Here is a 16,689-nt window from a genome sequence, read left to right as displayed (position 1 = left end):
TTATTCTATTTGAGAAGATCATTTTCTGAGGAAATTGTATATTCTTTGCCTTCAGATTTTTTCTTTATGAATTTCATTGCCAGCTTTACTATTTAATACATTTCTAGCTAGTTTTCAAAATCTGCAGCGATTTCTATAAATTCCCAATGGAAAATACAGAAATTCAAATGTAAACATTATATATATATTTTTTTTTTATACAATTCTTTAATGTTAATAACATCTTTTTAAAAATGTAATTTTGGGAAAATGGTACAACATAAGAATGAATAAACACCACTGATGAATTTTCAAAAACTTACCAATCTACTTCTCCAAAAATCATAAAACATACTTTCTAAAAAAAAAAAAAAAAAAAAAAAAATTTAATAAGAGAAAGTACTCTTTAGTTAAGCACAATTATATTTTATTCATACTAAACTCATATAAAAATGGTTAACAAACAGTAATGCAGTAAAACTTGTATAGGAGAAACACAGGCAAGTAAATGATGACTTAAAATGCAAGCTGGCTGTTAGCCTGCATGGGCATTGTAGAAAAATGAGCATTACTTAATGAATGGCGGTAAACACTTACAGTAGAATGGCAGTATAATCACAAATATTTAATGATAAGTTACAAACAGCAGCAGTACAGTAAATGAAAGATGCAATAAAATTTTGTGCTCTTTAATACCTTTTTTAAATATTTATATTTATAAATATATATATATATATATACACACACATATATATATATATTTTTTTTTAACTTTATTTTACTGATTTTTTAAAAAAATATAATGAAATTTTTATAAGGATTTTAATTGCATTATTATTAATTACTGAACTAGAATAATTGTTTTATTATAAACCCGTACGTACATAATGTATATATTTTATTTATTTTATAACAGATGTATTTTTAACCAACAAATAACAGGTCAAAGTCTATACAAAACAGTCCAACTTTTAAACTAAAGTTCACATTAAATCCATTTCTTGCAATATACCTGGCAGAGTGTGGAGAGATCTTATGGTGATTCGTTCACTGAAAAAAAAACAAAAAAAAAAATCAAACAAAATGTAAAATATCTGTAGTCGATATAGTCAGTATATTTTGATGCACACGAACATTAAGAACAGCATATACATTTCTCAGGTTCACAAGGAAACAGTAGTACAACACAAACTTTAATCCATGGAGGAACTTTTCACTATGAACAACTATATTACATTTTTCCAAAATTGGTAAATTGGGCAGCACTTACCATTAATACATAACAAGGATACAGAAAGAAGTACAACACAAACTTTCTCTATGAACAACTATATTACATTTTTCCTGAATTTGTTAAATTGGGGAGCACTTAACATTAATATATTAACAATTTACTGTTTAAAAAAAAAAAATTTGACAATATTAATTAAATTTAAATAAAATTTATTATTACAGAATTAATGTGTAACTTATAGCATGATGGTTAATATTAAGGCTACTAAACACTAATGTACAAATAGTCACAAAAATATCAACAAACATGAGTTATTACCTTCAAACTTGCGTATTCATATATGTCTTCTCTGGAGTAATTTTTTTTTCTTTACATAGAAAACATCCTAATTCCTTAACTCTAATATAAAATTTAGACTTATTTCCTTGACTTGGAAAAACAACTTTTTTAATCAGAATGGAAAGTCGTCACAGACTTTCTTAAAAAGTGTCAGCATTAACACACACTCCTGTTCCTATTTATAAAATTAAATGCCCTTTGCTAATTGTATGCATCTACTCCTTTCCACATCAATCAATTTACATCCTATTTCAACCAAGCCAATTCTAACTCAGAAGTCAAATTGTACAGTCTGTTGATTTACATCTGTTACAGAAATCTTTCATTGTATATGACTGATTTTTTAACAATTTCATAATATATGTGCTCAGTAAAGTTGACTTGTGGGATACCCTGAACTTATGATTACTTTTCAACACATACATGTACTCTTGGTTCTATCCATTCTTTGTTCCTTTATTTGTTTGTCTGTTAGTAATATTGGATCTTGATGTTTCCCTATAATGACCTGTTTATAGTTAAAAATTGACTTAAAAATGAATATAAGTAATGCACATTTTTAAGCTTCATTTTATATATATTTTTTTCCGCCCATCAGGCTGGTCTAGAGGTTAAATCGTCATCGCAAATTGGTTGTTTAACAGCTGATATTCTAAGTCGAAGGTTCTGAGCCTACCAAAAGTTAGTTGCTTTTATAGGGGTTTGAAAACTTTTTTATGTTTAGCCTCTGGTATTACTTCAGAGGATGATACGTACCAATGTAAATGAAGTGTAGCCTTGTACAGTCTCAGGTCAGACGGCCAGTCCTGAAAAGTGTGGTTAATTGAAACCCAATCCCTTAAGAACACCGGTATTCACAATTTAGTGGGTTTGAATACTACAGTGGATACCATGTACTTTTGGGGTTGGATTTCAATTAACCACACATCTCAGGAATGGTTGGATTTCAATTAACCAAACCACACATCTCAGGAATGGTTGGCCTGAGTGTACAAAACTACACCTCATTGATAAGTCATACATAACCTCATATTATTGGGTTGTAGAGGATTGCTTATTGTTCACTAGTTGAAAAGATTGCAACGTACACATTAGCAAGTAATAAGTAAATAATTTTATATTTTTTGTTGAACCTTGAAAATGTGTAAGCATTATTTAAACTACACTGTCATGACAAATAAGCAACTATTTGATGATGCTCTTTATGATTTTGTAATTTTACACCTTATTTCACATATCAGTCTTCACAAAGAACTCCAAATATTTTTTTTTAGGCTTATTAAATTTTTGAATTTGTTTGTTGATTTTTTAAGAAAATCAAGAGGACTTTCGTTGCGATCAACATTTATTTTGTTGGTATTAGGATAGTATTTTTGGTGTTTAAGACTCAATCAAGTAATGATCTGAGTGCATAATTTAATTGAAGTCAGATGTAGGAAGAGTTTTTGTGTGAAATCTTTGGTGTTAGAGAAAGGCACGGGGGAACGCACTTCCATGAATCTGTTAATTTGATAGTTGAGGGTTGTAAGTTATAGTAGATGATCGTGGTTGGAAGAGGCCATACAAAGGTCAAAGTAGGTTGTGTAAATACACTGATGGAAATGTCTGGTGAGGCATTTGCATTTGTGTCATTTTACATGCCATTTATCTTAATTTAAGATAAATGCCATTTATCTTTATTTAATTTATATTAATTTAAGATACATGCCATGTATCTTAAATTATTTTAAGATACATTTTCAGACATTACAGGAGCAACCACAAAATCTATTGACAAATTAAACAAAAATTTTAAATTAGTGAATGCATAAATAATTTTCCAAACATTGAGAGATCTCAAGCAGCCTTATGTGATGGCTTTTTTCTCTCAAGAAATTATTTAAAGGTTCACTATTTACTGAATTTACTTAAAAGACATCTGCTGAGGGGTTATAAAAGACTGCTAAATGAGTAACGGTATAGTAGTTCTATAACAGAAATTCTGAATGTATCAGATGATAGGGTGCAAAAATTTGGTCTTCAAGCTCAACTGATCTCTTGATGTTTATTATGAAAAATACAGACTTTCACATACCTCCAAAGAGTTGAAGTAATTTTTAACTGAAGTAGAATATGAAATGCCACATTAAGACAAGGAATTGTGTGTGAAACTGTACACAATGTAAGTTTGTAGTGAAGCAAATTCGAAACATTGTTTTTAGTTATTTAAATAAGTAAACTGCAACTGTTTGTCTTTTAATTTAATAATTCTGTTAAACATCAAATTAATTTATTTTTACTTTCTTTTCTTCATAAAACAACTTTTAAAATACTTGCTATATAGATTAAGTACTTGCAGGAGTAATTTTTAACAAATTCATAAATTCAATACTGACATGTAATGCATCTGTAGATGAAGGTGTTCCAGCTTCAGCTTCTGCTGAATCAGAATCTTCAATTTTTCCATGAATATTATGTAAAGGTACCTCACCATCAACATTAAATGATGGAGAGTTGAGAGATAGAGACATCAGAGATGAGACGTTTATTTGCTGTGATGTTGAGATCTTCGGCTGCTTCCTTTTTTGTGACTGTAGTCTTGTCAGTATTTCCACTTCCTTATGTAGGGTGAAAATATTCTCTTCCAGATTACTATTAATCAATCTAAGTTCTTTGCTTTTCTTTTCAGCAGACTGTAAAAAACAAAAAAATAAATTATTATTAGTGATGAATTCATTAGAAACAAAGTATAAAAATATGTGGCAAAAAATGTACTTAAACATCAGAATAAATTCAGACCACCATAAAGAATATATTTGGGGATAATGTATTAATTAAACACTTATCTGTCAACTAATGTGGAATGAATTATTAACCAGCAGTTATCACAATTAGATAAGATTGATCACTAGGCTCAAGATAGAAATTCTTTAATGCACCATGTCAATCTTCACCTTTTTTCTATTTCTGGATTAACTTTTCAGTTCTTGATAGCTCCCATTTCATTTTTATTGTCTATAATTTTTAATCTTTCCTGACCCCTGACTTCTCTTCTTTTAATAGATTAGTATATTCTACTAATTTGTTTAATGCTGTTTATATCAATACTTCTCTCATGACAAACCTATCCAATTGGATCATAATTCTTAACATTTTAAGTGTGTATCAGGAATTCTCCATTATGTGATCGATTAAAAAATATAACATGCCTGTCAAATACAATATTATCTGTCAAAGATGGTTCTTTCTTTAACTTTCCTGTCAATATAGCAGCTATAGCTATACAGAAGGGAAAGTATGGTGATTGGTAAAAAATTGGGCATATCTGGTTTTTACCGAATCTTGATGAACGGACTCCTAAGAACCTCTCAGAAAACTGCAAAATGGCATTGAAATTTCTGTGACAAAATGTGCATATGTATTTTGGCATGTAAATCGCCTTTTATCTCCAGAACTACTTGACCAATTTTCATCAAACTTGGCTAAAATATTTCTATAGCAGGGACATTGATGCTGTTACAAATTTCAATTCAACAGGTCACGGAGTGGGGGAAACAAAACCGTCCCCAGATTTTGATCCCCACCCCTAAAATGGTTTTAATTTTGAAGAGTTACAGTCTTTTTCATTGCAGTTTTTTCTATTAGCATCTCATTGGATCCACAAATTTGTTTCCTACCAAAGTGGGGGTCTTAATCCAGCCTACACATACTCCACATCCCACTTAGTGGCTGGACTACTGCTGTAGTCATCTGCTATGTTGTGATGTCACAGGTGAGCTGTAGAATTAAACAAATGAATAATATTTAAAGTGTAGAAATTTATTTAAGTGGCCAATAGTACTGCCACACCTGCGTGATTGAAATGCGGTATGCATGCGCACTTTAGTTAGAATCATTGAATTAAATAAACAAAAAATATTGTATTTAAATAAAATTATAAACATTTTAAATTAAGTTGTACGTGTGTGTGTGTGTAAGCCATGCATCCGAAAAAAGCTGCGTAGGAAAGTCCTACAACTGTGTTGTAAGCTTTTTTCCTTTCATAGTATTTTGTAATAACCAAGTCTGAATCCTCAATATCGTCAAATTACTGTTAAGAGATGTCCTCTTGAGATGTTTTTGAGACTAGTGAAAAGTCCAATCTGTCCACTAGAAAGAGAGCACAAGACTGTTAACCAGAGAAGCATCTTTTTCAGTTTGTTCATTAAGTAATGACCTTCCTAAGAAATAGAATCACCAGGCTGTTAAAAATTCCTAGCAGTCTGCATCCTCTTGTATTCTCTATGAGCAGACAGGAACATGAGTTTTTGTGTCTGAATTTTCCAGTTTTCCCTCTTCATAAAATGAACACTCTGTAACATGTCAAATTACATGCCAGTTGTCACCCTTAAAACTGGTATAATGATGTGACTTTATATTCTCAGTTTCTTCATTTCTCAATTCTAATACATTTTGGGTATTACTAGGACTTCTAACATATCATTTTTATATTCCTGAAATCCTGACAATTAATTGAAGCATTGTCTTAGATTCAGAACATACAGGTGGAATGACAAGATCACCTCATTTATTTTGGTGGGAATGTCATAACAAACTTAAGAATCAGCGTGGGAATGGGCTTTAGCATAATCTTCTCATGCTTAAATTTCACCAGACATTTGTCCCACATTATTTTAACTCTTTGAAAAATAAAATATTTAAATGATAAACTCAACAGATCATAACAAAAATTCACATTTCAATTTGTGTTCAGAATAGGTCGTAGGGGGGTTTGAAACACAACGGGTTAATTCCATGTTATTTAGCTTCAATAAATAGTGGTACTTCTTTTTGTTTTTACTTCCGTGTACAAAATAAAGTACATATTGTGATTGTGAAAGACTTCGGTTTTCAGATTTCAACAGAAATATCTATTTTGACCATCCCTGAATTTATTTTGACTAGTTTTGGCATGACGTCTGTTTGTACGTACCTATGTATCTCACATAACTCAAAAACAATTAGCCATAGGATGTTGAAATTTTGGATTTGGGACTGTTGTAACATCTAGTTTTGCACCTTTTGATTGCAATCTACTGGACCAAAAGTGTCCAAAAAAGCCAAAGTTCCAACAAAACATTTGGATTTTTTTTTAACTGCAGTAATAAGACCTCATTGAGAGCTTTTCAACGATATATAATAAGAGGTACTTATTTTCATTGGTTCCAGAGTTATAGGCAAATGAAATATTTGGATCTTATAAGGGGAAGTCACATCGATTTGAATTGGACTTCATCTCCTTTTTTTAAATTTAAATACAGTGTAACCCCGTTATAATGTGGTTATCGCGGGACTTACGTGACACCCGCGTTATAGGCTAACCGTGTTATTTCGAGAGGTAAATTTTAAATTACAAAGGGGATCAATTAAAAAATTGACAAAAAATCAAGCAATAATGGTTTAATGAAAAAAGCCAATATAGTGTAATGTGTAAATACATAGAAACAAGTAAGTGGAAAGATACAATATTTTTCCTTTGAATGTGAATTATTTTTAAAAATAAGAAGTTATTGTTTTTTGTTTTGCAGTTGTATGTTTCTTCTTTATAATATATGACTTTACACTTTGTAAATGCAATAAATGATGATCATCACTATTATTTTGTTGCTCCATCCATGTTATTACGCTATTTATATTTTCCAGAAATTTTATCGAGGGTGTAGACCTCTCTGTAATAGTGACCTGTTACAGAGAGGTAGGGGAAGGTGTTGCAACCTTCCTCTTCTTCCTACGACAAATTATCGTTAGGTTGTAGAATGGAGTTTACAATTTCTTTGTTGGTCATGTAATGGGCAACGGGTGTTTGATTGTCTTCTTGAACCCACTTATTGAGATCACTTACAGACAATTCTTGCCCGGTTGAATTTGAAAATTCCAGTGCATGTTCATCAGTAAAAATATGAACATTTCCTGTTTGAATGTCTTCTGTATTACTCCGTGACAATACCGACCAACAATTTTTAATTGTAATAGAATTTACGTTAGTCCATACGATACTGTTCCAGTGCTGTATACAACGCTTTTTAATGACACAGTTTTAAAAAATTCTGTTACTTGTAATTCTGAGTTAATGATAGTGATCAGCAGCTCTCACCCGTAATATGCTTTAAATGACTGAATAACTCCTCAGTCTACTGGTTGGAACAAAGATGTGTTTTTGAGTAAAAATATTCTGATTATTTTCCCATCTTTAGATTTCAGCAAGTCAGAAGGGGGATGAGCAAGGCAACTGTCAAGAAGTAATAAAGCTTCTTCTTCCAATTTTCGAACTTGTAAATAATTTTTAACACAAGGCATAAATTCGTTGTTAAACCATGTTAAAAAAATATTTCACGTCATCCAAGCACTTTTACTATTTTTAAAAATAACCGGTAATGAATTCATATTAACGTGTTTGAAGCAATGTGCTGGCATAATTGTCAATGAGCAACAGCTTCAATTTATGATTTCCTGACGCATTGGCACACAAAAGAAAAGTTACCCTTTCTTTGTTCATTTTCATACCAGATTTACTCGGTCCCCGTTACACATCTAATGTTTTTGTTGTTCAAAGCAGTTACATCACAATTATACAACTGTTATTATCACTGAAGTTATTCTCTTTTATTACCGATTGTAATATTGTTTGTGAAAAATGTTCGACTGCCATCGCATCTGCTGAACGAGATTCTCCTTTGACATTTACTTGGCCAATGCCATGATGGATTTTTCCATCAAGATAACCAACTGCAAGAAGCACTGAATTCTTTTTCATTGTTAATTTGCTCATGAAAATTTAGTGCCTGAGCTTGAAGTATTGGCCCTGATAACAGCACACCTTCACTCAGTTTTTGCGATCGAGTCCGACTGTTTCATCTACCGAATCAATAAAAGAATCCAATTTATCTTCTTCTGTCACCCAACCATGTGTATAGTAGTACCTTCAGGGACACCGAATTCCCGGAATAAACTGGGTTTCGAACAACCTGCCTTAACCTATTCAATAATTTCTCATTTTTTCTTTACAGAATATGTTTTTCGTTTAGACATGTTAGGCAAACACGAATGAAAACAACACTACAAAGTCGAATAAATTAACTAGAGTAATAAACAATACTGATAAATACAGTAAAAGCAGCTCGGAATAAATCACAATATGTAATAACATTCAGATACCTGTACAGGCAGCACATTGATAGTTTTATCACTGTTACACGAAATGAGTCATGTTCATAAGAATAGATATATATCATAGAATTTCTCCTATTACTGTATTAGAATCATAGTTTTGTTTTATTGAATCATGTTTTTGGGAATTCCAAGGATTTAAATTTGGTTGGGATCAATTGGCAGATGTTATATTAGAAGCATATTGTTGACAATTTCAAAGGATTTATGGTGGGTTTTACAACGATGTCAAATGCAGTGGTAGGGTGGCTAGCATTTCTTCATCCTATTTTATTTTTTCAGATAATCAGATAGTTTTTCGGGGACAGGTTATAATCTGCATTATAACTGTATCTGCAGTATATCAAGCCACATTATAATGGCACTGTACTCTATATTGACTAATTAATAATTATGAACTTCTGTAAAAATGTTTTACAATAAATAATAATTCAGTAATAATAACAATAAAAAAATATGAAAAGATATCAGAAGTTATCAATGAAATAAAATTTTATGTACTTTTCATTTTAAAAAAAAGTGTATATGTAATGTATATAATTTAGTAGGCGTACAAGGAAGTGATGTGTTGTCCACATCAGATTTTTTCTTTTTACTGTCAAACTTCAAAATCATTCCAGAGAACAATTTCATTATTTTGGTGTCACAAAAATCATTGTAATTTTGATAGCTTCTTAAGTAATTGACCTTCCTTCCTGAGTTCTCAGGTTTTTACTATCAATGCTAATTCCTTAATTATTTGTGCTGTCAGACAGGTCTGATTGTAGTCTCTTTACCAGCCACAGTGATATAAAGATGCAGATAGAAGGATTGACCCACATACCTGAAGATCTGGCCTGAGTTCATTCAGACACTCATTCCAAAAGTCAAATATTAATAATTCAGAAGCTCGCACATAAAAGTAAGAGCTTTAACATCAGAAGACACTGCCTGCAAAGCCTCAGCAGATCAGACTCATCTTGTTTTGATTTTCCAAATCAGTCTGCATATCATTTATAGCTAGCATAAGTTGGAGTGAATATGAATGAGAGAATAAATGTGTAAGTTGTCTGGTGCAATATGATTAAGTTAATGTTGTTTTGTGGAGTGTATGGTTATGGTTGCAATAGGTGTGTAATTTGAAAAAAGAGTACAACTAGTTTGAGTATCTGGTGATTATCACAACCTGTATTCTCAAAAATTGACAGCTCTAAATGGACCTCTAGTTTTTTCTTTCTCTGTGGTTTTTAGAGTAATTTTTCACATCTATACAGAAGTACAATGAATAAAATAATTGTTACTTTCTATATTCAGCTTCTTTAACCACTGCTATTCTAACTTTTATTTTATTTTCACTTTGCCTATCTTCTGTTAACATTGTACCTATGCTATTTATCACAAAGTACCAAAACTTATGACCAGATAAATTTAAAACATTAATTGTATATCAAATTTAAAATAAATTTTAATTTATGTAAGCGAGGTATGCTGGGAGTTCCTACACCGATATCATGATATAACTGGCAGTCTCATTGTACATTTTTAAATAATTGTTTTTCATTTACTAACGATTACTTTAGGTTAATCAAGGTAATATAGATCCGCTAGTTCATATTCCATTACAAAACAACATATGTTGTTCATTTAACCCTGTAAACTATATATATTCTTACTGGTTGGTTAGGTATACTAATTTTTTGAACAGAAGCATTAAAAATGGATATTTGAACTGGACTACCTTAAGATTATAACACTACAGCAGTTTAATATTAACTTAATATTTTAACATACCTTAAGCTGTTCAACATAATCTGTTCTAACTTCATCAACAAGACGATTCTGTTCTTTTAATGAAGCATCTTTGTCTATAATTATGGATTCAAGCTCAGCTACTCTTGATTTTAGTAAATCATAGCTTATATTCCTAGCTTCTAATTGTTCATTAAGCACTGTCATAAAAAAAATATACATAGTAAGATTAAATAAAAAAACTACCAAACTGCACTTTATAATACTACTTAACAAACAAATAGATGACAAAAATACTTAGAACAAATATAAATAATATTTATAATACTGTAATATAACTATTAAATATAAACAATATTATTAACTAATATTAGTTATAATATAACTTATAATACGTATAATGAATAATAATATAATACTTAAAATGAATATAAATAATACTTAGAATGAATAAGGTATTTATTATGAAAGAAAAGGAAAAGCAGTTGATATGACTTCTGATTTTAAAGATTCTGTACAGACTAGAGTTAACTGTACAGTCTTCACAAACATTAAATAATAAGTTTAAATATTCTATTAATTTGACAAAGATCCATTACAATTACCAGTCAGATATAAAGACACGAGTTCGATACCTTATTCATAAAAATCAATATAGTCATTTTACAGTTAAAAAATTCCATGTACACACAAGCCTGTCAAATATATTACTAACTTTCTGCAGTTGTGTGATTGAAACTAGTGTATGTATGTTATATTTCCAGATAATATAATTGCAATTGCTATACCATACGTTTATAAAAAAAAATGAAAGAAAAAACTGAAATACTGCGTTATAAAATGACGAGGGTCACTCAATAATTAAACAGACAAATAGTTCTACAGAAAAAATGGTTTATTAAATAAATACAAGTTTTTTGTTTACTTTTCCACGTAATCCCCACCAACTTACATGCATTTGTTCCATCTTTTTACGAGTCTTCTTATCCCCTCAGTGAAGAATACTTTACCTTGAACTTGAAGCCAGTTTTGTAGTTTTTTCTTTACCTCTTCATTGAAACTTAATTAAGAAGCAAAGCTTCTTCCAGCAGACCAAACAGATAAAAATCTGAAGGGGCAAGGTCAGGGCTGTAAAGAAGAATGGGGATAGGAGCTCTTAACCTTTTTTTTTAAACCTCTGAGACCACCATTAGGTACTGCTTCAGAGGATGAGGGATGACAAGTAGTGTATAAAAATGCCATGTCTGACCGGGATTCAAACCCAGGACCTCCAGATGAAAGGCTGAGACGTTAACACTCATACCACAGAGGCCAGCAGGAGTTCTCAACCTACTTTCCCAACAGTTTACAGCATCAGTTGTGTTGTGTGGCATGCTTTTCCTCTGCTATCCCAGACATTTCCTTTTCAACGCAGGCTTGACTTTGTTCTCAATCATGGCTGAGTAGTATAGGCTGTTTTATAGTGCATTGCTCCTCTAAATAATCACAGAAAATCGGACCATGGGCACTCCAAAATATGGTTAACATGACCTTACCAGCCAATAATTGTGTTTTGAATTTCTTATGGGCAGGCGATTCAGGGTGTTTCTACTGCATGCCTTGACGCTTGAACTCCGGTTCAAAATGATGTATCCAAGTTTCATCACAGGTTAAAGTCCTACAAAAATGCATCACCTTTGTTATTGAAATGATTTTTGAGTTCGGTACAAATGTGAAATCTCTTGGCTTTGTGATGAATGGTAAGCTCTCTGGGAACCCACCTTGCACAAGTCTTATGGTAGTCTGTTTGTTTTGAATGATGAAATGAGTTGTGCCAACACTTACTTGACATTTTTCAGAAATTTGTTCAACTGTAAGTTGTCAGTCTTCTTGGATAAGTGAAGCAATATGAGGATCTAACACCGAGGTCAACACTGTTACCGGACGCCCAAGTGCTGCTCATCGGTCACGCTTCTGCGGCCACTTTTAAACTTTTCCATCTACGCATAAAAATACACACAGTTCATGCAACTACTGCTGTATTGTTTATTCATCTGAGAGAATATTTCTAATGGTTGTACACTTTCTGAAGTACAAAAGTACTTTCTAGTACAAAAGAATCAAGCAGATACGCCATTGTAACTAAGACTTTAGAGGTTACGTTTAAATAAGTATTAATTGAACAGCTTACTAACACTCTTGACAAGGTTGTCCACTAACACTTACAAAAGTTTCAATTGCCTACATTAAATGTTTCCTTCGCTAAAAATGTTTGTCTGTTTATTTATTGAATGACCCTTATACTTTGTCCAATATTATATACGGACTTTCTCTCAACACAAATTAATTTTTTCCAATATTATATAGTCAAATAAAAATGCATGCCTTCAATCCAACCAACATGAACAGATCTGTACACACACACACACACACCAATAATATTCTGTTTTTCCTGGTAATCCAATATATTTATAATGTAAATAAAATTAATTCTGATTAAAAAATATGGAAAAAACATCTCATAAAAATGTAATTAAAACCTTGTATGATTATGATTTTACATAAATATAATCAATTATATGTATGATATCAATCAATTGTATGATTACTAATAAACTAATGAACAGTATTTGCTACATGCCCTACTTGGAAGTAAAATAAAATAAAACACAAGCATGACTGAAAAAAAAAAATTTGAATCATTTCTGAAAAAATTTTGAATCATTTGAAACAACAAAATAGTAAAAAAATAGGGTAACTTTAAGTGAACAGAAAAAAAAGTTTAAAAATAATTTGTCACGTCAATAGGAAGTGTATTTTAACTGGAAAAAGAAATTGGTTATTTACTTTCAACCTGCTGTAAATAAGCAGCTTGTTGTAATGACAGTTCATTTGTATGATGTACAGCTCTGGCTAGGTGCGTCAGTGTGTCTCGACTTCTCTGTTGAAGTTCACCTCCAATAACAACTTCCCTCTGCAAAGTCTGCAATTCTTCCCTGACTTCACGACCAGCACTCAACATATTCAATGCTTGTTGCAGTTCACTGCCGGTATCAAACAGTTGTGCTTTTGTATCATTCCATTTCTTACATGTAAAAAATAAAAAAATTAGATTATTAATAATAATAATTTCAAAATACACAGATATATATGAGGGTGTATCAAATGTAAATGGTAATTTTTTTTAAATAAATTTATTGATTAGTAATAAACACAATTCATACCTTCATCAATTTTTTATATAGTCTCTTGTACAATCTGCATACTTTTGCCAATGATTTGAAAGCTTGAATATTGCTTGTTCATAAAAGGTTTGAGGACGAGTCATCAACCAATTACACACACTACTCGATGTCTTCATTGTTTTTTAATTATTCCTCTCCAAGTGATTCTTTGAAGGGTGCAGACGAAAAATAAGACACAGGGAGACAAATCTGGACTGGTGGTCGAGGGTTTCCCAGTGCATTATTTTCAATTTATACCTTGTCAAAATCATGGTGTGCAGCCTGGCATTGTCATGGGTAAGGATGAAATCTCTGATGGACATACTCAGTCTTTTGTTTCGGTAGGCAGCTTTTATCGACTGTAGCAGCTGACACTAAGCCGCATTTACCATTCCTTGAGTGTGGAAAAAATCAATGAGTAAAAAAAATCATTGCAAGAACTTTTCCAGTTGAAAGACAGGTTTTGGCTTCACTGGGCAGCTCTCATCCTTTCTTCACCATTCCTTACTTGTCATGTTGTTTTAATGCTTTATAAGCATTTCATGCTTTTTTTTTTTTTTTTTTTGTCTTCATTCATTTGACTGGTTTGATGCAGCTCTCCAAGATTCCCTATCTAGTGCTAGTCGTTTCATTTCAATATACCCCCTACATCCTACATCCCTAACAATTTGTTTTACATTTCCAAACGTGGCCTGCCTACACAATTTTTCCCTTCTACCTGTCCTTCCAACATTAAAGCGACTATTCCAGGATGCCTTAGTATGTGGCCTATAAGTCTGTCTCTTCTTTTAACTATATTTTTCCAAATGCTTCTTTCTTCATCTATTTGCCGCAATACCTCTTCATTTGTCACTTTATCCACCCATCTGATTTTTAACACTCTCCTATAGCACCATATTTCAAAAGCTTCTAGTCTTTTCTTCTCAGCTACTCCGAATGTCCAAGTTTCACTTCCATATAAAGCGACATTCCAAACATACACTTTCAAAAATCTTTTCCTGACATTTAAATTAATTTTTGATTTAAACAAATTATATTTCTTACTGAAGGCTCGTTTAGCTTGTGCTATTCGGCATTTTATATCGCTCCTGCTTCGTCCATCTTTAGTAATTTTACTTCCCAAATAACAAAATTCTTCTACCTCCATAATCTTTTCTCCTCCTATTTTCACATTCAGTGGTCCATCTTTGTTATTTCTACTACATTTAATTACTTTTGTTTTGTTCTTGTTTATTTTCACGCGATAGTTCTTGCGTAGGACTTCATCTATGCCGTTCATTGTTTCTTCTAAATCCTTTTTACTCTCGGCTAGAATTACTATATTATCAGCAAATCGTAGCATCTTTATCTTTTCACCTTGTACTGTTACTCCGAATCTAAATTGTTCTTTAACATCATTAACTGCTAGTTCCATGTAAAGATTAAAAAGTAATGGAGTCCTTATCGGACTCCATTTCTTATTAGGGCTTCTTTCTTATGTTCTTCAATTGTTATTGTTGCTGTTTGGTTCCTGTACATGTTAGCAATTGTTCTTCTATCTCTTTATTTGAACCCTAATTTTTTTAAAATGCTGCACATTTTATTCCAGTCTACGTTATCGAAAGCCTTTTCTAGGTCTATAAACGCCAAGTATGTTGGTTTGTTTTTCTTTAATCTTCCTTCTACTATTAATCTGAGGCCTAAAATTGCTTCCCTTGTCCCTATACTTTTCCTAAAACCAAATTGGTCTTCTCCTAACACTTCTTCCACTCTCCTCTCAATTCTTCTGTATAAAATTCTAGTTAAGATTTTTGATGCATGACTAGTTAAACTAATTGTTCTGTATTCTTCACATTTATCTGCCCCTGCTTTTTTTGGTATCATAACTATAACACCTTTTTTGAAGTCTGATGGAAATTCTCCATTTACATAAATATTACACACCAGTTTGTATAATCTATCAATCGCTTCCTCACCTGCACTGCGCAGTAATTCGACAGGTATTCCGTCTATTCCAGGAGCCTTTCTGCCATTTAAATCTTTTAATGCTCTCTTAAATTCAGATCTCAGTATTGTTTCTCTCATTTCATCCTCCTCAACTTCCTCTATAACACCATTTTCTAATTCATTTCCTCCGTATAACTCTTCAATATATTCCACCCATCTATCGACTTTACCTTTCGTATTATATATTGGTGTACCATCTTTGTTTAACACATTATTAGATTTTAATTTATGTACCCCAAAATTTTCCTTAACTTTCCTGTATGCTCCGTCTATTTTACCAATGTTCATTTCTCTTTCCACTTCTGAACACTTTTCTTTAATCCACTCTTCTTTCGCCAGTTTGCACTTCCTGTTTATAGCATTTCTTAATTGCCGATAGTTCCTTTTACTTTCTTCATCACTAGCATTCTTATATTTTCTACGTTCATCCATCAGCTGCAATATATCGTCTGAAACCCAAGGTTTTCTACCAGTTCTCTTTATTCCGACTAAGTTTGCTTCTGCTGATTTAAGAATTTCCTTTTTAACATTCTCCCATTCTTCTTCTACATTTTCTACCTTATATTTTTTACTCAGACCTCTTGCGATGTCCTTCTCAAAAATCTTCTTTACCTCCTCTTCCTCAAGCTTCTCTAAATTCCACCGATTCATCTGATTCATGCTTTACGAAGTGCAAAAAGAGAAATATAAATGGTGAATTCAGATGCAAGTGCAAGTAACATGAATATTATACATTCATAGCAAATATAAACATAATCACTTTATTAAAATCATTTAAAATAACTGTCTAAGTGTAATATTTTTATAATAAGAGGATGAATCAAATATTAACTGGAATTTTTTTTGTCATTGACGCACAGCTAATTGAGAGGGGCATATGGCTTTTCAGTGTTGTACAAAGGGCAGCATGGAGGGGATCCGAGTCTTAGAAAGCCAGCTCACTCACTACCTTTTTATAGTCAGTATCACAATGTCAGAGCAGGAAGTATCATCGCGTGCTGTGCAACATATTATTATTAAATTTCTCATGGCAGA

At 31.8% G+C, this 16,689-nt stretch overlaps 1 protein-coding gene across 3 annotated transcripts in view; it reads right to left on the bottom strand.

Annotated features, from left to right (window-relative positions):
- Positions 1-384: 384 nt before the first annotated feature.
- The window catches only part of Tsc1 (tuberous sclerosis 1 protein hamartin), a 92,106-nt gene continuing 75,801 nt past the window's right edge, over positions 385-16,689 (bottom strand). For all 3 annotated transcript variants that reach the window (XM_075372478.1, XM_075372480.1, XM_075372479.1), the window contains 4 exons: positions 13,292-13,529; positions 10,508-10,665; positions 3,928-4,224; positions 385-1,029 (listed from right to left, as the gene is read on the bottom strand). In XM_075372478.1, coding sequence (XP_075228593.1) covers positions 1,027-1,029; positions 3,928-4,224; positions 10,508-10,665; positions 13,292-13,529 — 696 coding nt within the window. In that variant the 3' untranslated portion in view covers positions 385-1,026. The remainder of the gene's footprint in view (positions 1,030-3,927; positions 4,225-10,507; positions 10,666-13,291; positions 13,530-16,689) is intronic.

Source organism: Lycorma delicatula, chromosome 8 (genome assembly GCF_047948215.1).
Source record: "Lycorma delicatula isolate Av1 chromosome 8, ASM4794821v1, whole genome shotgun sequence".
In the NCBI taxonomy this organism is placed as follows: domain Eukaryota; kingdom Metazoa; phylum Arthropoda; class Insecta; order Hemiptera; family Fulgoridae; genus Lycorma; species Lycorma delicatula.
This window is presented reverse-complemented; position numbering and strand designations above follow the sequence as displayed.